Raw genomic sequence first — 26,601 nt, 5'->3', positions numbered from 1 at the left:
TAAATAAAATATTTATACCTATATATATAGGTAGGTATTAATATTTTATTCACAAAATACTCTGTTTCTAGTGTCTGAAATGTGTGACTTCATGTCCTCATTGCCCAGTATTTGCCAAATGCACAGCTGACTTAAAGTAAGCATTTGAATTTTAAGTCTGGGCTGTTTTGTGATCAGAGATGTCCTCTGATATATTGTTTCTTCTTTTATACTTCAGAGTCTGGGTTTTATTCTATATATTATTGTGAATCCAATTAAAATTCAGTTTCCATTAATTTATCAAGTTCCTCTGGCTGGTCCATGTCACTAATTGTAAAGAGTTCTTGGGGTTTCTTCTAGCTCTCTTTTGAATACTTTAAAAAAAAAAAAAGTTGCTAATCTATGTGTGCTTTCCTTGTTGTGTGTTTCTGTGTGTGTGTTTGTGCATTGTGTATAAAGGTGGAGCGAATCTGAACCTCCTGGTTCAGATACAACTGAAGAGTCAAAGTTTCAAAAGCTTCATTGCTGGTTGCCATCCTAAACATAATTATATGGGATTAACAAACTGTAGGATTTGAGTCACAGGCTTTGAAGAGATACTTTAACATTTCACAAAAGTGGCAGGTTTCCTAGGGGGTTCTCATTTTCAGTGTTTACATAGGAAAAATATTTTAAAAAGAGCTTCTGCTGATTGAACACAGAATTCTAGAGCAGCAGCTTGCAAGAATTGGGTCCTGTCTGAAAGTGCCCTGACAAAAGGCAGCAAGTCACAGTTGCAAGATGTTTTCCCTCCCTGCAGAAACTTCTGTGAGGTTGGCTGATACTGCTCCAACTTTTGACTCTAAAGCCTCATCTGAACTTCATACAGGTCCAAACACTGCTGCTCTGGTTTCAGATACTGCCTGAAATGAGTAAACATTCCCACGTGTGGTAAAATATTCCTAGAAGATACCACCTTTCTCCATGGCTAATTTTATGCCTTTTTGAGATTAGCTGAGGTGGAGAGAAAACCAAAATGATGCCACTGTCCTTTTGGAAGGGTTTCATATGTGCCCAGATGAAAACTGTGCTTCCTAAGGAATTTTTTCCCTTAAATATAAATTGAAAATTTTTTGTAGTGAAGCTGGAGTTGTACTCTGTGTACTAAAGAAGTTAGAATGTTCTTTGGGATATCTTTTATACATTCAGGTGCTAAAATAGTAAAAGAATAAAATAACTATGGCTAGACCTTGTTTAATTTGTATCTCTTTCGTGTACTTTTTTTTTTGCTTGTATGTACTTTTTAGTTTTCAATGCTAAATTTTTGTGAAACATTTAATTAGCACGTAGTGTAAGTATTTCCCTTTTTTTAACACCCTCTGTCCAAAGGGTACCTGCCCTTTTGGATATGGGATGTTGGGTCCCACATTAGAAGGTACTTCCAGGCTTTTATTCTTTTATTTTTGATTCCTTGACATTTTCTAGATTCTGACTTCAGTACCATTTAGCACAAAACAGACAAAATAAAATGTTAATTAGTGGTTTCAAGTAGTTCAGCATCCTGAGTCTTCCTTTAACAAGGCTTTTGAGGACTTCTTGAATTCCAGCCTCTTCATTTACCAGGAATGTCCTTCTATTCCTTGGAAAAGATTGAAAAACAGAGGAATAAGTGATGGGAGTTTTCTCTGCTAATGTGGTCGTGGTTCCCCACCTGCAGAGCAGAGCTCTGCCACCTCTTTTATTTAGGCTGCATCTTCTTGCATTTCCTTTGCTGATATTGGATAGTGAATAACTTACCAGAAAACCTTTATTTGCAAAGAAAGCTCTTTGGAGGAGTCATTTTAATTACTGAGATTTTTAGAGGGCCAAAGTGATTTACACACATGGGCACTGATGCTGATCCATGGATTGATTAATTGCTGCCACATCTGCCAGCTAAAATTTGCCACTTACATGCTGTTACTTGCTATTTTTAGAGCTGACTTTCGTCCCTGCACGTTTTCAGCATGTTTTGGAAGTACTGAAGATAATGGTGTTAGTATTTCATGTTGGGACTGTAAACTTCTTTGTGGACACAGTTTTTCTGTGCCTAGAAAAGCTTCCTTGAGGTTTGTAGACTGAATGAACATCAGTAGCCAGGCTGAATTATTTAAGTATCCTGGTGACCAATGTATTCAAATACAGGATTCCCAAGATGGGTGTTTTCCAGTGCAAGACTGTCTACGTTTTGCTTATTTTGGTGGTTTTTTTGCACTTTTTTGTATATTAAACCCCCAGATTTTCTAAGTGATCGTGACTGCCAAGAAGAGGCAAAAATATGGTGTCTAATCAGAAAATGAATTTAGAGAGTCCTCCGTTTTATATGAAGCAAATTAAAAACTTCAGCATTTGTAAAAGAAGCTCATTGTTTTAGGTGGCTCTAGTTAATGGATTTGTCATGTGTGTGAATGGCAGTGCTCTTCTCCTAGAGAACCAAGGAATTAGTAGGAATTATCACTATGTCTCTTCCCACAGAACTATATTATTTTTGCAAAAGCAATTTAATTTTCCACCTAGTAAGTTGGAGGAAAGCGCTACTGCCAGCATCAAACAGAGGCTGTTCTTCCTGTAACTGTTTGGAAATTATTATCTTTATTTTAATCCTGGGCTTTTGTATTCTTCAACAGTTTAAGATAAAACGCCTTGACCTGTTGCTAAGGACAGAGATCCAGCTCTTGGGCCTCTTGAGCTCCTGTTTGTAGAAGTGTTCACTCTGTCCCTTCTGAAGCTCTTCTTTCTGGCAATTATTCACATTTATTCAAGGAGATAAATATATTCAGGGAGATAAATCATAGTAGGAGCATGAGACTATTGGTGTCTCTTGGCAGGTCTGCTATTCACAGAGAAACAGGTTTTTGGGACATGAAGAACACCCAACATCAGCAAAGGCTGTTGCTGCAGAGCTGCTGGTTGTTGTTTGATTTGGAATTGGTGCCATAAGGTGATGTTTTAATGAGGAAAAATAGAGGGCACTACAATTGCCATGCTGTCAAGACCTGAATTAAAAACCTTAAGGGGCAAAGAGAAGCTTTTACTCCGTTGTTTTTATCTGAGGTCTTATTTGGAAACAGAAAAGCTCATGGTTACTCTTCCTGTGTTTTATATTCCTGATGATATGAAAGGAATATATTTCAGTCATTATTTTTAGACATTTGCCTCCTCTTTCTGTCCTTCCAGGTTCTGATTGACTGGATTAATGATGTGCTGGTGGAGGAGAGGATCATTGTCAAACAGCTCGAGGAGGACCTTTATGATGGGCAGGTGCTGCAGAAGCTGCTGGGTGAGTTGACACAAGAGAAGATGCCCCCCAAAACTGAAAGAGGCCCCAAATTAAGCTCTTGCAGAGCTGCAGAGAGCAGCAGGGCTGTGCAGTAAGGCATCACCCCACCAGGGATACACCTTCTTTCAGTGATAGCTACAGGGTCAGCTTCTCCATCTGCTGAGAAGGCAGGAAATCCAGAGAATTCCCAGGTTTCATGGCCTAACAGAAAAACATCTAAAATAATTTAAAATAATATTTGCATGTTTTGGTAGTCGGTTTAGAAAAGATTCAAAAGCATCTTGGCTAAAGAGTATTTCTCCCATTAATATTATTTAGATATTGATAAAAAGTTCCTACTTGAGGTTGATAGAAACAGTCAAAATGTTCAGAGTATTTGTGAGTTGATAACCTGCAAGTCTTTTCTGTCTGGGCTGCTAGAGTGCTTATGTATTTCTGTCACTTTAAAAGAAATAAATATTTGTCTTCAGCTAAGTGAAATGTCTGGAAGAGACATACTTGAGAGCAGAAATATTTCCATTATTGGAACAGTAGGTTTTGATAACTCTGAGAGGTTTCTGAAGGCATCTTTAAGAGTTGAAGGCCATCCCATTTTGGGAAAACAGTTTTGGTGAAGTATGTTTTTTGTTTTAAAGAGTGGAATAACTGGATATGTCCAACCAGTCCTGACCTCCCAGAGAGATGATTTTTCCTCAGGGTGGAGGGAGAACAGAAATCAGCTGTTCCCGTTGCTCTGATGGCTGGAAGAACTCGGCTCTCTTCTTTTCTTTTTACAAAAATTCAACCCCTTTGTCTTTGGCAAGAACCACAATGCAGAGGAAGAGAAGAATGACTTTTCTATGATTTTGGCCACAAATAATTACATTACAGAAACAGAACTGCAATTTTACTTAATGTCGTTTTACAGATTTTCCTGCATTATTTCATTTTTGGAAGTAATCAACCATGAAGTGACAATGACATGACAAGATTGTTCCAAACTACTCCCTTGAATTAGTCCCACTAAGGCAGCACAAATTTGTGGGTCAGATGAGTCTGTTAACTCTTGAGGGTTTGAGGATGCAAAGTGTCCCTCTGCTTAAATTCACACCTTCAGCTACCTCGAAATAAAGCTTTGCAAGCTGCAGTAAATATTCACATCGATTAGCAATTGGAACTTGTACAGATTCCTTGTTTAGTGAAGGCTGTGTTTTACCAAATGCTTTTCAGCAGTGAAAGGAATTGGGAGGTACAATTAATGTTATTACTAACTTGATGCCTAGCTGAAAGTTGTTATACATTTTGACACCTGATTGATGAGCATGTTCAGTTTTGTCACATTTTTGTTGGAACTGACGCACTTTCCATGAAAGTTTTACTTTCAGACATTTTTCTTTCCGAGGAAAATAATTCTTTTAGAAAACTTGAAGCAGAGTCCAGCTCTGCCCCGTGGTCTGTACTCATTATTTCCACCCAGGACCTTGTTTAATCTGGTTTTGCCTGTTCTTTTTGGTTTCTGGATGTTTTTTTCAAACACAGAAAAATTGGCTGACCGTAAACTGAACGTGGCAGAAGTGACACAATCTGAAATTGGTCAGAAACAAAAGCTGCAGACGGTCTTGGAAGCTGTCCATGATTTGCTCCGACCCCATGGCTGGACAATCAAGTGGAATGTTGACTGTAAGGACTCTCTTGTGTTTTCTGTCTCAGCTTCCCAGGCAAAGAGGGGGATGACAATCAATAGGCTGATCATACTCTCTGTGATGCAGGGTGGTTTTAAAAATGATTCCTTTATTTTTGATTGTAACTTTGACCTTCGTCTGTGGCCTTGAAGGATGGACAGGTGTGTTTGTAGAATAATTGAGGTAGCTTTGTTCAAGCCCCCTGTTCCAGCAGAGCCTGTTACAACCCAAAAGTGAGAATGGAATTGGGAAAGTCCCTTTACCCATGCGGTGAAAGAGTTTCATCCCTTACAGATGTCAAAGCTTGTGTTAACACTTCAAAGTCTGCAAAAAGCAGTTTTCTCCAGTATCCTCCAGTGCAGTGATGGAGGCTGCCTGTCTTCATTGACAGGGAGGGAGCTGAAGGGCCTGGACTTGTAAGTTCTGCATGTAGCTTAAAGGAAGGGCTGAATCTAGGCTTTGCTACCTTCAAAATTGTATTTCAGATATTTACTAATTTAGGAAAAGGGGGAAGAAGCATAAAAAGAAAAAGGACTGTTTACCAAAAGCATTTTTTCACTGCCTTTTTTCCCCAGAGCTGTTTGTTTAAAATAAGACCTTCAACCTTCTTTTATTTGCTTCATTTTCCTCGTTCCCTGCAGCAATCCATGGCAAGAACCTGATTGCCATTCTTCACCTGCTGGTGGCTTTGGCAATGCATTTCCGCGCTCCCATCCGACTGCCCGAACACGTGTCTGTGCAAGTGGTGGTTGTGAGGGTGAGTATGGAAAAACTGACAGGAAAAATCGTCATTTATCACCCTGATTTGGCAGGACTGGGCTGCTCCCATCCATTGCCCCTCATCTCTTGCCACGTGTCCCAGCTGTTTGTCCTGGGAACGCATTTTTGCGTTGCATGTACTCACATGTGATCCTGTGAACATCCCCTCTTTAACATGCTTGGGACCACCATTTTCTACTGCAACAGCAAGGTAAAAATGGGATTCTGTGTGAGAGAGCCTCGTGCCTGTAATTTCTGTCACTTTAGTGAATTTTTTTTTGCCATGCATTTTTCGTAGAGAAGCTGCTGAAACACAAAGCAGCACAGAAAGGAGTTTCAGCACGTAGAATCTCCCCAGCCTGGGAAGCCTCTTGCTGGTGTTGTTTCACCCCACAAATGACTTAATGTGCAGACCTAGACATGCTGTTTTACTTGGCATGCCTGAGAGACTTTTCATCACTCCTTTCAGAGTCTTTGTGTTTTTGTTAGCTTTCCTTAGATATGGAGAAGAGATCTTGACCTAGGGAACCCTGACTTCTTCTCCCCTGCCCTAGATGTTGCTCTGGTTATTCCTTTCTCTGCTGGTGCCTGTTTGCTGTGACCCTCAGTCCCAAGGCAGGCTCAGCCACTGGCATCAGGCTCTGCAAGTGCCATTCCTTTGAAGAATAAAGAAGATAAAGTGATCTCAGACTCTGCCAGTGCGGGTCCCCTCACACAATAAGGATGCTTGATTAGGCAAGAGCCTCATTTTGTTTTACGTTTAAACAATGACATTTTCCAGGCTGCCTGCCTGAATGCTTTGGAGGGAGAGGGTGTGATGAAAATGAGGAACTGATGGATGCTCCGTGGCACACAACGAATGTTTGTGTTATCCTGAAGAGGTGATTTTGAACTGCTTTCAGGCTGCTGTAGTAGTTCTTTCCTGTTGAGAACGGTGAGTTAGTTACAAAGTAACATGAATGTAAATAGGAGACTAATTTCTTTTCAAATTTCTTTTGGCTGTCTTGGAAAGATGAGGAGGAACATGTAAATATAAGCTGTTTTTTTCAAACCCTGTGAAGTGGCTTCTGTAACTGCTAAGTGAGAAAAAACCCCTTAGGTAGGCAGGTAAAGCCTCCCCAGTTCAGGCTTCAGACCCCTCCACCCCTGCAGCAGAGGGAAGCCTGTGGAGAAGGTGTTTTCACCTCTTTTCCTGTTGGAGGGACATGGAGGAGACACCTCCTGGGAGGTGGTGGTCTGCCCTAGAGACTGGGGAGGGCTGAGGTGAAGACAGGATGAGGTAAAGACTGCCAAAAAGTGGGGAAGAGGGAAAGTGCAACACCTGTGTCCCCAAGGGAGTGCCTGGAGGGGTCAGGGCAGGGTAAACCGAGAGCTAAATTAAACCCAAGAGACTGTGAGCTCTTGCTCTTGGACCTCAGAGCCTGGAGATGGTTTTGGCATCACTGGCTGTGAGCCTTGCTCAGCTGGTCCTGTGCAAGAGAAGGCTTGTTTCAGCCCTTTAACCCACTGCTAGGAAAAGCTTACAGCCCCTCAGCTTTGTTTGTTTAAATGCAAAGTGAGGCACACTGTAAACTGAAGCGTGTTTCTTCTGGAACAATAACTTTCACCTTACCTGTGGTACACTGAAATATGTATTGGTTCAGTGGCATGGATCTCTTTAGATGGATTTTATTTAGCCTTTGTTATACTAGTGACAAACAGAATGGCAGTGAAGTGAATACTGTTCTAATCCAAGGAAGAAAATTAAGATCCTTTTATTATCAATTTATTGTTTATCACATATCCTTATAGTGATTAAGGTTCTGTCAAACTAGATCACAGGTTAACGTAAGGTGTCTGCTCTGAGAGGTTGTCATTTAGATGCCTCTTCTTGCTTGAAGATGCATTTGAGGGGGCTAATAAATGGTCTAAGGGATTTCTTTGTAAGCCTGGCAGAATTGACCCCTCAGCAAGAAAACCATGCAGGAGATGGGAGTGTTGAGCGAGAACACACCCACACTGAAACTAAACTAGTTAAGTCTCATTTTCGTGGAGAACTTTGACATTAAGGATTATCAATATCAGCTTTGCTGAGCCCTCCTCACACTGTGCAGATCCCTGAGGTGCTTCTTGCCCTGGAGGACTGTGCTTGCACTGCAAAAAGCAGAGTTATTGTGGTTTAGCAGGTTACTGCTCAGCCAGGTTGTGTGCGTTTCCACATCCCAACACCTCAGTACCTTGTGGGCTTTTTCTTCTCTACCTTTACTGTCCCTCTCCAAAAATGAGATAGTATTATGACTGCACTGTGCAACATGGGAAGTGTTTATCCAGCTCTCCACAGTTTGGTGGTGATTCTGCCCTTCTTTCAAATTCTTTTAGCATCTTGAGGTGACAGGCTAAGACTTTCCTAAGGTGCTGTATTTCTTTTTTAATTAAAAGTAGTTGATTTGGAGTCTGAGAGCCCACAAGCATTTTGGAGAGGACTTTCTGTTTTACCTTCCCTTGCCAGGAAAAACCTTTCCCTACCTGTCTGTCTTTCAGTATCACACAGAGCAACTACAAGACTAAACCAGGAGAAAAATACTTTTGTTCTTATTATTTTATAATGGGCACCAACCATTATGTAGCAAGACTCAAGAGCAGAGCTCCTGAAATGTATTTGCTCTCAAGCCTTTTTGAAATCAACTTCCAGAATTAGTTTTCTTGCTGGTTTTTTTTGTGTGGAATAGAAAATTGGGTAACCATGGCAGTGTATGCCCACGTTACACTAGAAGTGTCCCAGCAAAACAAGGGTATAAGTGGGGCTTCTACTTAAAATCCTGTTAAAATCCACTCCCAGTGCCGAGTTAAGAGTCTAAGATGACAGATGTTTTAATAGTGGTGTCGCTCAGCATATGCCTGTAATTCCAGCCTTCCTCAGTGAGGGGCAGGGAGGAAGGAAACTTTGTGGTTCCAGTGTGTGCTTCCAGTGAGAACTGAGAATCCTGAGGTTTTTTTAATTCCAGCTGCTTCTGCTGCCTGATAGTTGAAATGTAAACTTGCACGGTGAAGAAATACCCTAATTCAGAAAAACAAAAAAGTCCACAGAAGGAAGTGCAGAAATTGTCCTTCAGGCTCACCGTGTGGGTTATTTCTGCAAGGCTCAGCAATTGCTGCCTTTTGCACTTGGCTTTCCTCATCCTCCTTTTTAAAACCGTGGCCTGCCTTGGTGCTGCTGGGAGATCCGAGGTGTTTTTGCAGTAATTCCCTTCTAGTCTCGAGTTGCAGGCTGAAAGGTCAGAGGCGAGGCAGGATGAAGAATAAATGTGCCTGGTGCCAGTGGTGCAAGGAACCAAAGTTTTATCTGGGAATGACATTTGCTTTTGGATTGCAAGGCCAGGGGACCAGGCTTGCTGTGTGGGCAGCTGCCTCAGAGCTGCCTTTTCCACCAGCTGGGAGGTCAATGTTGGCATCCATTCCTCCCCCTTATCCAGCATCTGGAGGTTGCTTGCTGAGCTTTTGTTCACAGATTGCAGCATCTTCTCCCTGGGTCTGTGGTGCCTGGAAGGTCCAGAGCCCTGTGTTAATAAAGTGGTGGGATGGAATAAAGACCACGTTGTTCTGTGCGCGAGAAAACGCCGCCCTGTCAGGAGCTTCTCTCGTTTTTCCATCCGCCCTGTCATCCTGGCTCGTTCCACCAGCCCTTCTGGCACCGTTCCCAGGATGAGATACATGGATGATAGGGAAGTGAGGGGCTGTGGAGACAAGGCCAGCTGGCAGCATCCAGCCCAGGGCCCAGCCAGGCACGGAGCTGGAACAGCAGAGCAATGGGAGACCACAGCTCCCACCGTGCTTCCAGCCAGGCTCCCTGAGAAAGCTGCCCTGCCTTCATCTCGAGGGCAGGAGTTCTTCTCACTGGCTTTTTGGATTTCAGTTTTTATTTCTCTAGATTGCTTCTGGGGAAGGATGTGTTTCCCTTCAAAGCTGTTCTCCTTAATAAGTTCTCGCTTGGGGTTCAGCTGGTGAAAAAGATTGAGATGGAAAACGTGTGCAGAGCTTGTGCCTGGGGGGTGGTTTCCCTGCTTACCTGAGCCATCAAGCTTTATTAACCCTGCCATAAGTCATTCTGACAGCCCTGGTTCCTAGATGGCTGCTGAGATTTGAGCTCTCTGTGTCAGCTTTTTCAGAGTAGGGAAGGGAAGGGAGGAAAGAAATTCCTTCGTTCAGGCATAAAGCTGTATCCCATAGTTTTGAAAGGAACCCATAGAGGTGTTAAGCAAGTTTCTCACTTGGGCAAAAGCACTTCCAGCCTCTGAGATGTTTTGAAACTCATTCTCACCACCTGCTAACTCTCACTCTAAGGGTGGGAGGCCCCTTATTCATGCAGACAATTATCCCGAGAAGACCAAGTGTCAGGGAAATATAATTTGCTGTAAAATCAAACTGGTTGAGCTTTCTGTGCTCCCTGCGTTTCCTTGGGGGATGTGTTCCTGTCACCCTCGTGCCTGGAGAGCTTTGCCAGCACACCCCTGCTCTGGGGGCAGCCATCCCTGTGATTTCAGCCCCAGGACTCTCTGGAGAGTCAGGCTGCCAGCTGTGTCAGGTTGCTGGTTGACACTGTGACCTGAACATTTAAATCCCCTGGGGGGTTTGAGGTGGGGCTGACAAACTCCCTGGGATTTGTGTTCCAGGCACACTGCTGCCTCTGGTCTCTGGAGGAGGACTGTGAGTTGGTTGGCTGCAGAGGTGTATTTATATGCATTTCCCAAACATCAGTTTGGCTGCCAGCCTCCTAAATGCCGCTCTCCTGGGAGTGAGTCCTCTGGCAGCTCTTCCACCTCTGCTGAACTTTTAGGGAGCGTGCTTCATCCAGTTTTGTCCTCAGGCATTCTGAACTGCTGCAGAGCCCCTAATGAGCTTCTCCTTTCCTAATTCTCAAGTTTCTAACTCCATCTTCCTTTCCAGAAACGTGAAGGCCTCCTCCAGACCACTCATGTTTCAGAGGAGCTGACGACCACGACAGAGTAAGCACAAAAAGCACTTTCACATCAGTGGTGCCTGATTGTGAAACCATTTATAAAGATGAAAGATAAATTAAATCTTCCCTCCTCCCCTATCCTTGCTAAATTAACAAAATCCCTAAAAGGTGGTGCTTTTTTAACTGTATAGAAATGCCTTGGTCTCTGGAAATACATTACAAAGGAGAATTGTCCTCTAGAAATTCCTGTGTCACGGAAACTTTTAATGGAAAGTGACCTTTGAGAGCTGTTTTTCCCCCTGCCTTCTGGAGGCAGATGTATCTCACTGATTTCTGCCCAGTATTGTTTTCTCTCTCAGGTGAAGGGCTAATGTAGATATTTTGGGGAAGAATTAGTTTGGCAAAAGGCAATTATTTGACCTGTCTCTTGAAACTGGAGTGATACCCCATGAAAACTGTGAGGGTGTTTCAATAGGGTATCACTTCAGTTTTGAGGGGTCTGTCAAAGATCTGTGTTTTCAGCTCAGGACTAGAGCTCAGCAAAACCAAACTGAATAAATAAACCCCATTCCCTCTCTGGTTTATGCACCAGAGTACTTTGCTTTCTGTATTTACAGTCCTTTTTTTGTAAGGAGAAGGCTAGACACGCATTTTGGCTGCAAATGAAAGCTGAGATTTTCCCCTCACGTGGCCTGAAGGCAACTCATGTAAGAGGGGCTTACATGAGCCCTCCCTCAGATTATCAGAGTGCTGGCTCCCTGTAGAGCTGGCTCAGCTTCCCCTGGCTTTGAAGATAAATGGAGTACCATGTGGCTGAGCTCAGGGGGGAAGATCTTTCAGATGGAAACGCTCAAAAATGAGATCATAACATCTCTGCGTGGACATTAAAGGTCTCACAGTGGGGGTTTTTTTGTAGGATCAGAGCTCTGCCTCGGGTTTGTGGGCCAAAGTTTCCTCCCCTCACTCCTGTGCTCTTGAACAATGGGCTTGGCTTGTCCTCTGCCTCAGATGTGGTTTGTGAGATGTAATCTGCAGGCTGGGGCTTAGGCACTTTTTTAGCCAGATGTTTACAGGTTTGCATTTGTGTTTATACATATATTTTGTGAAGCTGTTTGATATTACACAGTATTAAGAGGTTTGCTGTTTAATGTGCTGCATGCCCAGATACAAGAATAGCCATGGAAAATGCAGTGATCAGCAAAATCCAACATTCACTGCATGCTTTCAGATTCCTCTGTGCAAATCAGGGCCTGATTCTTGGCTGATAAAGATCTGCCCATGTCTGCTGATGTCACTGGCTTGTGTATAATGTTTTGGATTTGGCAGTTTTGTTTACATAATAGCCTCAGATGCTGTGTGTTTTATTTTTTCAGAGGAAACAGGTTAAAGTGGGATAGATAACTGTGCTTCTGAGCTGTGTGGTTTGGTGGCTGATGCCTGTATTCGTGGAAAATGTGCACAGAAACACATTCATTCATTCACCCTCCGTCATCAAAATTGTCATGGATAAGAAATCATGATGATGTGTAAAACAGAATTATGTGTAAAATATAATTACACATTTCCATTCATTTCCAATGTACCCCCCCATGTCATCACTGGTGTTCTGGGGACATTCCTGCAGCACGTTGGGTCTGGTCTGTGGCAGGCTCAGCCTCCTGACTTTGTAGGAGTGGTTGGCCCTTGGGAAAAGCAGAAAGAAATCTTGCAGGAAAAGGCCTGTTAAGCCCATGCTCTTGTCTTTTCAAAGTGATTATTCATGAACTAACCTGATACCTCTGAATGCTCTGACTTGCAGGATGATGATGGGCAGATTTGGTGAGTAACGATGTTGACTCTGAATATTTTTATTTATTATTTATTATTATTTGTGTCAGGCACAGAAATGAGGTCTGGTTTCTTTCAGCAGATCAGGACAATGGGTTGAACAATTCTATGGGGGTTGGAACAAAATTGGTGTTTAGTTTTTTTTGGTGGCGTTACGTCACTCATCACCTAAGAGATGTGGGCTCATGTAAAGGACTGTGTGTGGTGAAAAATAAGTAATTAATTTTCTTTATTCACTGATTATACCATGTGCACATTACCATTGCCCTCTTGCAGAGTATCAGCATAAATTATTAATAAAGCATTTGGAAAACAAGTAAAGTCAGGGGGCTTTAAAGGTAAATATCTTAATACACCAAAGAAATTTGGATAATAAATTTGTTTGTTTATTTTACAGCAGAAAACTATTAAAATGTGTTCTGCAAATAAAAAGAAATTGATCTTGGAAAAGGTGTTAAAAACTGTGTTGAAAACATAGATTGGGTTAGATATTATTTTACAGTGTTTGGAAGGTCTAAACATAATTTAAATCTTCACACTGAGCTTTGCTCTCCATACACTGCTGGATCAGTGTTCAGGTGAGTTCAGTTTTAAGCTTTACTGAAGTCAAGGGTACCACCAGTAATTTTTAATTAACCAAATTACTGTCTGACTTTGAGTGGTGGGTGCAGCCATAGCTATTGTTTAAGTCAGGATAGGGGCAAACAGTCAAAATTTGTGTTTCATTTTAATTTTTCTTCCACCTAAATATTTTGTGTTCCAATTATGAATGGCAAAAAAAGGGAAATCAGTGACTGATGTGTTTATATTCAGTTGCCTCTAAAATTCCCAGGGTAGTTTGCTCTGGCATTTAGCTAAACACCAAAACAGGGTGGTAACTTTTTAGCTTGGGTCTCTGTCCTGTGGCTTTCTGAGGAGAACCTTCAAGCTTTGGACACATAACCTGCTTCCCATACTTGGCTTTTGGAGTTGTATTTATTTTAACTTTCTTTTTCCCCCCAAACCAGAGCGTGATGCCTTTGACACACTCTTTGATCACGCACCAGACAAGCTCAGCGTGGTCAAAAAGGTAAAAAATAAAATCCTGTTTATATTTTCCACATTGCCTTTTTTTTTTTTTTTTTTTTTTGGTTTTGAAAGATATTCAGAAACATCCAGCAAATGACAGAAGGGGAATCTGGAGGAGTGAAAAGTTATCCCCAAAGGGCCTTGTTTCAAAGCCAGCTGGTGTTTTCCACAGCACCCTGAGATGTGATTCACCCATAAATAAGTTTGCTGAGTGCAAAGCTTTTATAGAAGAGTTGGTTTTGTCCCAGGGCTTTTCTGCTGAACACTAATTCATCTGGTCCCCTGGTTTGTCCCCCAGGGCTGAGCATCATCTCACAGCACACCCACCCAGACTTGGTTTTGACATGGTTCTTAGTGTTAGACAGAGCAGAGGGGCCATGTAGCTGTTTATCTCTCTCTGCCAGCCCTTGTTTTGGGGAAGACATAAGGAAGAGGCCCCGTGTTGATCCACCAGAAAGTTCCAGCGTGGCTGTTTATTGGAACTGTGCAAAGATCAGCGTTGTAAATTGTCCCTTCCCTTTGTATGAAGTGGAGGATGTGTGCATTTACAGTAATGCTTTGAAGTCTGTGGAAGATTTTACCTTTCCAATCTGAAGTGTCTTCTAGAAAAAAGTGTTTTTAAGTTGACAGAGAGCAAAGTTAACTCTTTAAAGCATTAACGCACCTTTGGAAGTGGTGGGAGCAGGGGGGCAGATCTCAGTGCTTCAATACATCAGCACAGAACTGGCTTGTAGGAGCAGGATGTTGCATCTGGAATAGAAATCCCAGACTTGGGTCCCATCCTGGCTGTAATTTGCTCACTGATCTGCTCACATTCCCCCCGGGAACAGAGCTGTGTGCTGTTGGCATCTTCTCGGGCTGCTTTTAGCTCAGTGCTGCTCATGCCTTGCTCTCAAGTGGTGGGGCTTCTCCAGGAACCTGAAAAGATTAGAGTGGACAGTAAATGCTCCTACTTGCTTCATCTCCAAGCACTGATGTCATCTCAGCTTCTTTTATTTGCCTTGTGTACTCAGAAAGCTCATATAGTGAGCTGTGTGGAATAGCACCATCTGGTGAGTTCTGGCACGTCGTGCAACAAAAATGCCTCTCTGACTGAGTTGTTTTCAGTTTTATGCACTTTATTTGTGCAAAAGCGAACAGCCCACACCCATATTTATCAGGCTTTAAAAAATGTCTTGAAAGGTCATGTGTTGTATGGTGTGATGTGTAAATTGCTGCCTCTGGTGTTTTCTTTCGTAGTCTCTGATCACCTTTGTGAACAAACACTTGAATAAACTAAACTTGGAAGTAACAGAGTTGGAAACCCAGGTAGGAGACTTTGTCTTTTTGTGTGTAATCTGTAAATTGCAAATCTAGCCCTTTGGGCATCTTAATGTTCGGGATCTTGGAGCAGCAACGACATGCTTGGAAGCCTTAAGTAAGTGTGGATTTCAGTGGCAGTGGGGTAGTTCTCACTTTAAACATAAAATTAAGCAATTTTTCAGGCTAAGCAGAAGCAGATCTTCTCTCCAGAGTTCACTGAACTGTGGAGAGATGGTTATCTTATTGTCTCAGCAAAAAAAGCACAGCATCTAAAGAATTACACCGGGAGCGTGGGTAATTGGTTTGAGCTTGGCTTAGTGTAATACCAGTCATTCATTCACTGCTATTTTATAGCTTTGCTGAAATAAGTGGGTGACTGGATCTGATCTGTCACAACAGATTGTTGCTTAATGCCTTAAGGGTGCCCAGCAATTTATTTTGGAGAATATTAGAGGATGTCATGTGTGCCATATCAGGATCACAAGTGAGAAATCTGTTAGAAATACGTAACATTTCCCCCCTTAGTCAGTCATGAGTCATCCTGTCAGTAGGGACACTCAATAGTATTGCCCAAGTATGTAGGATATTACTGAATATTTGCTGAAACTGTAAACAACCTATTTTTGGGGAAAAAAATTCTTTTATGAAGTTAAACTTCTTATCTCTGACCGGGGAGACTTAATTTCAAGTTCTGATTAAGGGCAAAGACTTGAATGTCCAAAACACACAATTTAAGAGGGATTGTTGTTCAAATTACCAGGTATTGTGGTAGTAGGACTGGGAGTATTTAATCAGAAAACATGTTTTCCCAGGACGTTTTGTTTTGTTTTGTTTTTTTTAATAAAAAAAGCTTCCTTAAATACTGGAGAGAAGCTGGCAAGATCCCTCAAGCAAATAAAATGAATGTGAAGAAAGCAAGAACAGACAGACATACATAACCCCACCCTAAAGTATTCAGTAGCTCAGGAAATAGATAACTGGCTGAAGGTAAAGAAGATCTTTTTTTCACTCTGCCTATTCAGGCCAAATATTCTGCCCAACTAAGGAATACAAATTGTGGATCGCTCCCAGTGAATTGCTTTTAATTTTTTCTGCTTAGAGCTATTTACTGTATGTAAGTAATTAAAATAAAATATGATCCTGCAAGGGTTAATGCTCCCAACAATTGCTGATGGGCTTCCTTGTTTTGCTCAGGAAATGAGAGGAAGGGAAATTGTGCTACCAGATGTAGGGAGAAAGCCTCTTGTGGTTTATTTTCCTTTTCTTCAGAGAACAGACAAGAGAGCAAGCTCTGTCAGCAGGCTTTTAAGAAATTAAAACTGATTTCTCTTGCTCAGCTGAAATCAGTGGTGATTTCACCCTGGACAGGTGAATCCAGGGAGCAGATGAAACAAAGCCCTAAATGCATGTTACAATTCCCTGCTATGACCGGAAGGATCACTCGGTGACTCCTGAACCATCTGATACCTCTGTGCCAGCAACAAAACAGGGGTAGAAATCAAAATACATCATTTGGGCCAAGCATTCTTTGTTCTCCTTGTTCGTGAATGCTTATTTACAAACAGACTCTTTCTCCTAGGAATGTCAGCCATGTCCCTCTTTAGTTTGCAGATGGTGTTTATCTGGTCTTGCTCATGGGTCTCCTTGAAGACTATTTTGTTCCACTTCACAACTTCTACTTAACACCTGAAAGTTTTGATCAGAAGGTGGGTAGAAACTCCGTTGTTTCCATATTCTTTTTGCATTGTTCTCATGTGGTATTTTCCAGTTTCTTTTCCCTTTGTGCCAGGTAAATCAGAATAACCTGGTATATTCTCTCCAGGAGCTGTAGCAAAGAGGCACAGGCTGTGACACTTGATAGTTAAAACCACTAAAAGTTGTTTGTGAAATGGAAGGGCAAATTCCCAATAGCTAAGGAAGAAAGCTATTGTGTTACTAGCGTCAAACAACACATAATAAATAAAGAAATGAATAATCAGAATGAATAAATCAGTAATGAATGCTTTGTACTGGAGAGTGCTTTGCGTAATCAAAGTGATTTTTTTGGATTGTAGTACTGCCTGAAGTGGTTTTGTGTGCCAGACAGCAGAGTTGATGCCTGGCCTTGTATGTCCTGTGTAAACAGGCAAGAGAGAGAAGAGATGAGATATGGGAGGCTCAGCTTTAGCTGCATCCTGTACAGTGGGATTGACATGGAGTTAAAGCTTCTTCCCAGGGTCACAGGATGTCATCCCTGCAAACTGCCCCCTCATCTCATTAGGATCAGTCCCCTAATACCTGTTCTTTTCCCATAGTTTATTGAAGAAAATAACTTTTATGTATATAACATTATAAACCAACATATTATTTTATGATAGTTTATTATTTTATATTATTTATATAAATAATATAAAGTTATATTATTTATACTCCTACAAACCAAACAGGATGTTTGGTATTTGGGGGCTTAGAGGGGCTCCTTCAGGTGTTAAGTTTGTGGACAGGGTGGGATTAGTTCATTCTGAATGTTGTATGCTGCACAGGAACTGGATAGAGCAGTGGGAAAATTATTATCTATTATTACCTCTTACATAAGCTCTCCTTTATAGCTTTCTCTTTCTTTTTGTAATCTCAATATTTTGAATTTTTGCCCTTGTAGAAGTGCAGGGTGCTGAGTTGCAGCCAGCACCTGTTCAGGTACAATGTTGTTATTAATGGTTTAAATTCGTAAAGATTGGCCAGTACTCCTGAAGTGATGTTGTGGTTTTGGGTGGAGACTCTGCCCTGAGGGATGGGGGATTTGCAAATCAAAGAAGGAGAGGCAGGTGCTGTGGTTTTGGGAAAGAGAAAAGTATTTTCACACTGACAGTGATTGGTTTTGTCACAGTGAAAGAGGAGGAGCTGCAGCAGGTAAAGAGAGATCAATAAAGTCCTGAACAATATGTGAGGGAAAGTGGCCTTTCTTCCTTGTTATGGGGGAGCTTTGTGTGCATAACTCCCTGATTTTCAAGATGAGCAGCTGGAATTAAATCCCCCCCCCCTTGCTCTGTATCTCCACCACTGTCATTTGCGGTAACAAAACTGCACAGAATTCATAATGCAAATTACCCTGCTTAAATTTCAGTGAGCGTGGACAAGAAATCTGCTGTGCAAATCTCTTTAACTCACGTTTGCTTCTCAAATGAGAGGTTAAAAGACACCTATTTTCTTTCATTTTTCCTTTTGTCCATATCTTGTAATGGTTATTGGGAGCTCTCTGGCCTCTGCCATGGAATCTGAGCTCGGGGCTCAGTGAGGTTTCTCAGTTCCTGTGGTACCCATCACGTTTTCACACTTGGATTTGGAAATCTGAAATTACTTCCTTTATATCAAAAGTGAATATTTACCCTAGAGGCTTTCATTTCTTAGTCACTCATATGTGCTTTCCATTAAACATGTCAGTGTTTAATATTGAGTTAAACAGAATTACCATTTTCTGTGTCAACTATAGAGAGAATAAAGCATTTAAAAGATTTGATTTAGGGCTTTCAATGCCTGTATAACTCTGAGATTCTAAACACTTCACTCCTTTCAGGTCCATAATGTTTCCTTTGCCTTTGAGCTGATGCAGGATGGAGGACTGAAGAAACCAAAGGCTCGCCCTGAAGGTATGGACATGCTTTAAACTGTGTATGAAGACATAATAGCAGGTGCATTTCAAGTGCATTTGAAGACAGGAGCAGTAGTTCCACAAAGTGGAGCTGTAAATGGGCCCCTTGACAGTTTTCCAAAGGATTCATGGCCTTTGTCTGGGGTATATCCTTACCCCTGCTTCTTGTCTGGAATGGATTCACTGAGGTGTCCAAGTCTGGCTTTAGTGAATCATTCAAGAGCTGTTCGGTGTTATATTTTAAATTCAGATGGTGTTCTGCAAAACAGTCCAAGCAGAAAGCTTTTCATGGTCTAATTCTCATAATTCTTACAGCCAGTGCTGGTTTGGACTCCTGTGATCAGATTTCAATGACAGATAACTGAGAGGCTTTTGAGGTTGTTGGTTTGGTTTTTTTTTTGAGAACCAGGAGCAAACTATCTATCTCCTTGATTTATTTGGACTTGGGAGTCAGATCTGAAATGTGTAAAAACTGAGTTTTCCCTTTAAAGTCTCTGAACCTCGAAATGAATTAGTGATGAGGTCTGCATTGTTGCTTGCACCAGGGATTAAAAGAGGAATTAAAACTTTATGACTGCTAAATGAGCGATTCTTACTCCTGGTGTTACAAACCGTGTGTGTTTTAGAAGCTTCCTCAGAACAAATTAAAACCAGGAGCCCCCAAGAAATGTTTACTGTGACTTAAAATGGGACAAAGGGGTGGTAGTAAATAGATTAACAAATAGTGGAGCTGGTTATAGTGGGAAACAAAAGACAATATTAAATGCCTGTGTGTCCTGTTTTAAATCTGGGGATGAAAGGTGCTCCTGAAGAATATTGTGAAACAAGGCACTAACTTGGGAAAGTAAAGGAGCGTTCTGAGTATTGGAGCTCAGTCAGTGGGTGTGTGAGGAGGACAAGGAAGCTGGAGAAATACAAGCACACAGGCAGGGATGGCAGCTTGTTGAGTTGGGAGGGTTAGGGAGATGCAGGAGGAGACCAGGTAAGCCAGACAAGCCTGTTTTTAGAGAGAGGAAATGGTAAAAAACTAGGAGATGACTGACATAGTTGAAAGCCTGTCCTTTTTTGTTTCATTTTGTTTTGTTTTGGCCATTTGACCTGGCAGAGGAGGCCACCTTCCCATAAGGCTTTCCTGTATCCTCAGACTATCAGGAATGGCAGAACACTGTAGCAGATCTTTTGTTTGCTCAGGACAAGGTGTGAGCAGCAGTGAGCAGCAGAATATGTTTAAGTGCTTTACTGATTGAAGATTTAATTATTAGTGGAAGCTGGAGAGCCAGATGAGCTCACAGAACATTCCTTTTTTGCTGCTGCAGGATGTACAGTCTCCTGTGTGTTTTCCTTCCCCTTCTGTGTGTCCCCATTCCCAGTAGCAGTGGTTCCCAGCTGGTGGAGTGAGTGTGCTCCTGTGATGTCTGTGTGGCTGGAAGTGCCTGGAAAACTGTTGCTCTTGGAAAACTGCTCCTGTGGAGAGGACAGTGACATCTTGGGTATGGCCTGCCACCACAGTTCCACGGAATCCTCTGTAAGGTGCTGGCAGCCAGTAGTGCCATGCAATTTGTGTTTCATAAAGCAGTCATTCAGTTTGGCAGACACTCTGAGGCTCTGCAGAAGATTTTGTGTGCAGTATGCTTTGTTAATGCCATGTTGATCCATTGTTTGTTCCTCAATAGCCTGGAAAACCTGCCAGGTGAATCCATGTCCTTTAGCAGGAATTGGGCAGTAAATGCCTCGTGAATTAGAATCACAGAATTGTTAAGGTGCTGGCAAGAAACAGGCCTTGTTAAATATTTGAGTGTGTCTTTGTATAGGTGTAAATAAAAATAGGAGCATGCACATCATCTCCCAGTCTCTGTTCTTCCAGCAAAAATCAGTGGATTGGACCAGGAGCAGGACTTGATGGTGAATTATTGCACCAGGACTTGATGGTGAATTATTGCAGCAGAACTCTGTTCTAGTGGATTAATTTATTAGCCTGTAATGAGGCTGTTAAGGAGTGTGAAAGTTTTAAATTAATGGAATATTTTAAACTGTTTTTATGATTTATGACCACTTTCAGTTAACATTTTATTAGTTGTTGTTGGCAGTGTTATGACTGTGCATGTTTTATCCTAAAATAAGAAACAGGAGGCTGGGAATATGCTTATTTTTGGGAATGCCTGTTAGACACTGATCAATAAGGAACACTCTAATAGCCCACACAGGGAGAATGCATCTCACACTCTGTACTCTTTAATGCAGCAAAACCATAACAAGGTCTGAAAGTTAGGCAAATGGCAAACTAGAATTACAACAGTGAAGGTAATTAACCTTCAGACTGCATCGTCAAGGAATGGAGGTGGAATTTCCCCTTCTGGAAGATGCATAAAAAGAAAATAAGAAAACATGCAATGTGTTCTCTTCTATGGCTAAATTTACATTTTAAATGCATCTCTGAGGCAACTGGGTCTTGGTACTGAGAATGCTGTGGCAGTGAGCAACTTTCTGTTGTTCTTGGAAAAACCAGAATGGTGTTTCATTTTCAGTTACCCAGGTAGGACATTTCTTTTTTCAGAGTGTGTGACTTCACAGCAGTTAGAATATCTCTCTTTGGGGCAGGAGAAGATCCTCTTACAAATGAAAATTAAAGCTCATAAATGAAGCATGTAAAATAATATGGGAAAAAGGGTAGAGAGAAAGTCTGAGAGGTTACTGAAAATCTCAGATGAAAGTGTTGCCCAGTTTTCCCCCTTTTCTTTCCCCCCCTTTTTTTCTCCCCCTTTTTCTTCCCCCCCTTTTTCTTCCCCCCTTTTTCTTCCCCCCTTTTTCTTCCCCCCCTTTTTCTTCCCCCTTTTTCTTCCCCCTTTTTCTTCCCCCCTTTTCTTCCCCCTTTTTCTTCCCCCTTTTTCTTCCCCCTTTTTCTTCCCCCCTTTTTCTTCCCCCCTTTTTCTTCCCCCTTTTTCTTCCCCCTTTTTCTTCTTCCCCTTTTCTTCTCTCCCCTTTCTTCCCCCTCTTTCTTCCCCCCTTTTCTTCCCCCTCTTTTCTTCCCCCTCTTTTCTTTCTCCCTCTTTTCTTCCCCCTCTTTTCTTCCCCCTTCTTTTCTTCCCCCTCTTTTCTTCCCCCTTTTCTTTCCCACCCTTTTCTTTCTCCCCCTTTTCTTTCTCCCCCCTTTCTCCTCCTCCTTTCTTACATTCTGTATCCAACCTTTCTTTCTACTCCTTCAGCTTTCTATGTGCTGTGCCTCCCTCCCCAGTCCCTGGATTCCATGCCTGTGGTATTTCTTGGCATTTATTACAGTAATAGGATGGAACCTGTTCCCTGACCTATTGTGATAAGAAGGGATATTAAATAATAGAAAGCTTTGAGTCTGCTGAGAACTCCTGCTTTGTTTATTCATGGTTTATATCCCTGCAGAGCTGTGGATGTGTGAGGTTTGGTACCTCAGGAGGTGTGTGACTGCTTGCTCACTCCTCCTGTGGCCAGGGAAGCCACTGGTCATTTCCCAAAGCCTTTATTCCAGGTCTTGGACAGAATTAGACCTTCTCTGTAACCAGTTTTAGATAGGGAGGGAATTACCTTTCTTCTGTTTCCCAGAGCAGCTCCCTGTGACTGGATGATCAGGATAGGAAGAACATCATTTGGGACACGTAAAAGGCTTGACTTGGGGAGATCAGAACTCTGGGGGGGTTTGTTGCTGGTCCCACCAGCTCAGAGGTTTGGGGGCTTTTGTTCCTTTCAGGACAAATGAGGGAAAACAAAATGCAGGTTAAGGATTTCTGCTTTCCTCCCACAGATGTAGTCAACTTGGACCTGAAGTCTACCCTCAGGGTTCTGTACAACCTGTTCACCAAGTACAAGAACGTGGAGTGATCCTGAAAGCTGCTGAGGTCTCTTCATCCTTCAGCCTCCTGAGGCAGAAATGACCATGAACACGCCCTCTGCACGCCCCCCTTGTGCCTTCTGCTCCACTTCATGCATTCTTTCTACAGTTGGTGTGCTCTGTCTGTAGCTCTTTGTATGACAATTCCACTAAAAATAGTGCATGTGTAATTCTCTAGGTCACTTGAAAATGTGTAGGTATGTCACACTTTTACCAGAAGCTTGGATCTGTTGTTTGTTATAACCTACAAGTGTTGTTTTGAGAAAGGAAATATACCACTAACTACTTTAATGAGCAGGGAAAACACAAGACCTTCCTCTTGGCTGGAGACTCTTTGGTTCTACACTAGGCTTTCTTTTGTACCCTCCTTGGTTGCAACTGGCATTTGGTGATTTTTCCAGGCTTAAGCGTTTAGCAACAGAAAATCAACACTGGGATTTATTTACAAGCTGAGGCTTTTCTGTTAAATAAGGTTTCTGTTGGGTGGGTTGGGCTGAGGGGAATTACAGGCACTACCTGAAGCTCATGGCGAAAGCTTCAGGTTTTGGGTTTTTTTCACCTCATTCTACTCAGTGTTATTTCCATTCAGTGTTTACACAGAATAAGTCATGTAATGGGATGACCAACTAACTTTTTTATGTCTATTTTTATTTGATCTTTTTTCTAGGAGAAATTTGGTTGTTAGAGCCACTGTTCAGCTTCAGTCAGGCCAGTCAGGAGCTGGTCAGACAGGCACAGACTGGATTAATGCATTTTGCCCCCAGTCCTTTCTGAAATAATGATCTTGGCAGTCTAAAGGTTGATTCCTCATTTCACATTGAGGGGTTAAAAGGGTCTGATGACTCCTGTTGGAGTTGTTGGCAGCTGTAGGGTCCTGGGGGTCAGGCTTTTATAAACAGGCAGGTTTGCTCTGCTCCATGAGCTCACTTGAATCCCGTTATGAGCAGGCATATTCTTACCCTGAAAATAGATTTCTTACACCAAACATTATTTACCCTTGAACTCAGGAACCACGCTCTTTGAATGGTATAATTTTGCAATTGGGATTTTCTCCTTCCCTCCTTAAAGAGTTTTTCATCTCAAAGGGAGAGAAATGGACTTCTGCTTCTTTGTTTCCTATTTTTGGGTTCTGAGCTTTAGCATTTGAATTATTTGGGTCACCTCCCCTCGCACCTCTAAAACAAAGATGGAAGGCAGTTGCCCTTTCTTTGCATGAAAAATTCAGATCTCCTCTGCTGTGTAAGGTTCTCTGGGGAATCACTGCTTGCCTGTGCTTTAGGAAGGAGCTGACCTCTCACTGTTTATACAGAGCCCAGAAAAATTGGGCTCGGAGTTCAGATGGGGCCACTAAACTGCCACAGCACCAGCAGTTATTGCAGAGGAGATTTATAAAGGCACCAAAGGCTGGTGGGTCAGCTCTCCTGGCAAGTTAAGGACATTGGTCTTAATTCTGTGCTGCGAAATAAGGGGATCATGAGGCTGGAAGGTGATGGAACTTTCTGAAAGGCCTCTCAAACTTTTAGTTTAATCCGGTGTTACCTGTGGAAAACAAGCCTGTTAAAGAGTTGTCATTCCACACATCTCCCTTCAGGTGATGTGGAAGGGCCAGTGCTGTTTATATTCTCTGGGAGCTGCTGGGAAAGACCTCCAGAGAGTCTAGTTTTTGAAATTGCAAGCAATATTAATATCAAAAGCAAACAAAAAATAATAAGAGATTAATAAGAGCGATTTGGCTTTGGGGATGGTTCTCTCTGAGATGGGATTATACAGCTGGCATCTTCATGGCTTGTGAGCAGATGTGAATGTCCTGACAGGTTTTAAGAGTCTGTTTTGTTCAATTATGCATTTCTGGTCACTCTGCAGAACCCCAAGTCCCTCTGCTGCAGCCTGAGGCATTCCTTATGCTAATATCCCTGTCAGCCAGGGCAGCATCCTTATGTTGATGTCCCAACCAGGACTGCAGGCTGGATGCCCTGAGCAAGTTTGGGGCAGGTGTCAGACCACGTTCTGTTACGTTTTTAAGTCTGTTTGTAAACATTGCACAGGGAAAATACTCATTCCTTGGCTCCTGGCCACTCACTGTTCCTGCAGACGCTGCATTTATTGTTAACAGGACTGTGAGCAGGGTAGATTTAACTGAACTGGAGCTTCATCCCAATGAGTCCAGTTTCCAGGAAGAGCAACGCAGGTAAAGCTTCTCTGCACACCTGCTTTTGTCCTGCCTCTCTGCTACACCTGTGACACTTCCCTTCCTCTCAAAAAGCCAGGCCCACGTCAAACATGTTATCCACGATCTCTTGGTGTTACTGGGGGTTGACGTTTGTTCCCTGGGTACCAGTGGAATGGATCCCAATCCTGTTGGGTTCATCTGGAGCGCTGGATGCTCTGCAGCATTAAAGCTTCCACATTTGGAAGTGCTTAATGAATGTCTTTGTCTTTTCCAGTCCATGCAACTTGACTTTTAGGTGCCTCTCCTGGACATAAGTCAGTTCCACTGAGCTCTCTTACCACAGAAGCAGCTCAGACACTCCTCAGCTGCATTCTGGTTTTCAAGATGAAAAACCAACAGTGACAGATTTTTTTAATCACCTTAAACCTTAAAGGATTTCTTACCCCTCTTCTCCACTCCCCAGTGCTTTCAGTATTAATGTGTTTTTTAAGAGTCTTTTCTACTGTTTTTAACAGTGTTTACTCTGGATTTCTAACTACTAAAACCCAGCCTTGCAGATAAAATTCTGGGCTTGTCACATGCTGGAGACACCCAGCTTGGTGATAAGAGTTGTGTACTGTAAGCAAGTTACAATGCAATGCTATGTTTGCTAAAACTCACAGCAGGAATGTTATGCATGGTTTGTGACAGTTGTACTATTTATTCAAATAAACAAATAATAATCACTAAGTTTTCTCCATCTTTTGTTTTTTTTGCTAATTGGACAAGTCTGTGGGAAGAACTTTTGAATGGTGAAGTTCAGCCACCAAGGATCTTAGATCTGTTTCTGGCCTTGGTACAGGTGATGAGAGGGTATGGGCAGCACAAATAACATCTTCCATTGGTTTCTTCAGCTTTTTTTCTGTATTATTATTGCTCAGCTACTGGACCTGACCAACTTGTTTATCTTTTTCCTTCCACAAGAGAAAAGCAACTGAACTGCACTCTCTGCTACCGTTAGAAGGCTTGGGAGCCAGTTCTTGCACATCAGCACAGGAGGGAATCCTGGCATGCCAATTTGTGCCTACAGAGCTCTTGGGAAGCTCAGGGAAGTCTGGAGTGACACTGAAAATGTCTGTGTGCTTCCCTTTGCTCTGGTCTGGAGAGAGCACAGAGTGGCTCTCCAGTACTGCAAGGCTGCGTGGGGAAGCAGGAAAATGCATTATCAGATCTTGGTGGTGGTGGGACTGCTGTTGGTTCCTTGAATTGTTCTTCAGTGGCTATTTTTAAACGAGGACCAGGTGTGTGGGGGTGTGTGTGTGCATGAGATGTGCTTTGGGAATGTACAGGAACACTCGGGCTGGGGGGAGATGGGCAAGGAATCAGCTGCAGCTCTGAGGCAGAATTTACTAGAGCAGTTCTGCAGAAGACTGGGTGCTCCTTGCACTCAAGGCAACATCTTCTCCTTTGAAGGAAAAGAAGAGGGTTGTCCATCATTTGGTTTTCAGAATTGCTTTTTTTAGCACTGACACTCAATTGTGAATGAGGCTTTCAAGGAAGAAGTCCTTTGTGTTGCTAGTTGAAGTAGGGAGAGACCTAGGAATTACAGATGGATTTCCCAGCAGTTAGTTCTTCCTGCTCCCTCTGCCTGCTGACGTGAAGCTGGCTATGTCCAAAGTTCCCAACAGCATCTCCAAACAATACCTTCTTTTTGTTTTTCACTTACTACATGTTTAGACTGCAGAATGCACTTCTGAATAGGTGAGAAGGTACTCTGGGTCTTTGCTAATTTGTTGTACTGTTGTGCTTGTTACCTGATTAGAAAAGAGTTAGGTTTGGCCCTTGCTTCAGAATTTTGGGTTAAGTTCTCTAAGAATTCCTGGCAGCTGGAAATCTGTTTTCAACCCACTTTCCTTTATCCCATTTTTGTCCATTCTTGTCTTTGGCATGGAGTTAAACCAGAGCAGCTTAGTTAGTGTGGCTGGCTGTTCTCTCATTTGGAGGGTTCGTGGAGGACTGCAGGGTTGCTTCGGCTTGCTGGAAGAGTTAACAGATGTAACTGGAACCTGCAGGAAATGTCCAGGGAAAGTGGTCACTGGGGGAAGCTTCTCCTCTTTAATCGCTGATGGCAAAGG

At 42.4% G+C, this 26,601-nt stretch overlaps 1 protein-coding gene across 2 annotated transcripts in view; it reads left to right on the top strand.

Annotated features, from left to right (window-relative positions):
* The window catches only part of PARVB (parvin beta), a 49,042-nt gene extending 23,826 nt beyond the window's left edge, over positions 1-25,216 (top strand). For both annotated transcript variants that reach the window (XM_050324790.1, XM_050324789.1), the window contains 10 exons: positions 3,175-3,277; positions 4,796-4,936; positions 5,580-5,695; positions 10,621-10,679; positions 12,432-12,451; positions 13,468-13,529; positions 14,768-14,836; positions 16,435-16,536; positions 18,384-18,456; positions 22,231-25,216. In XM_050324790.1, the coding sequence (XP_050180747.1) occupies positions 3,175-3,277; positions 4,796-4,936; positions 5,580-5,695; positions 10,621-10,679; positions 12,432-12,451; positions 13,468-13,529; positions 14,768-14,836; positions 16,435-16,536; positions 18,384-18,456; positions 22,231-22,307 (822 nt within the window). In that variant the 3' untranslated portion in view covers positions 22,308-25,216. The remainder of the gene's footprint in view (positions 1-3,174; positions 3,278-4,795; positions 4,937-5,579; positions 5,696-10,620; positions 10,680-12,431; positions 12,452-13,467; positions 13,530-14,767; positions 14,837-16,434; positions 16,537-18,383; positions 18,457-22,230) is intronic.
* The last annotated feature ends 1,385 nt before the right edge of the window (positions 25,217-26,601 follow it).

Source organism: Myiozetetes cayanensis, unplaced genomic scaffold (genome assembly GCF_022539395.1).
Source record: "Myiozetetes cayanensis isolate MyiCay16 unplaced genomic scaffold, myiCay2020 scf3, whole genome shotgun sequence".
NCBI classification, from domain to species: Eukaryota; Metazoa; Chordata; class Aves; order Passeriformes; family Tyrannidae; genus Myiozetetes; species Myiozetetes cayanensis.
Note: the sequence above shows the minus strand (reverse complement) of the source record. Positions and strands in the feature narration are given on the sequence as shown.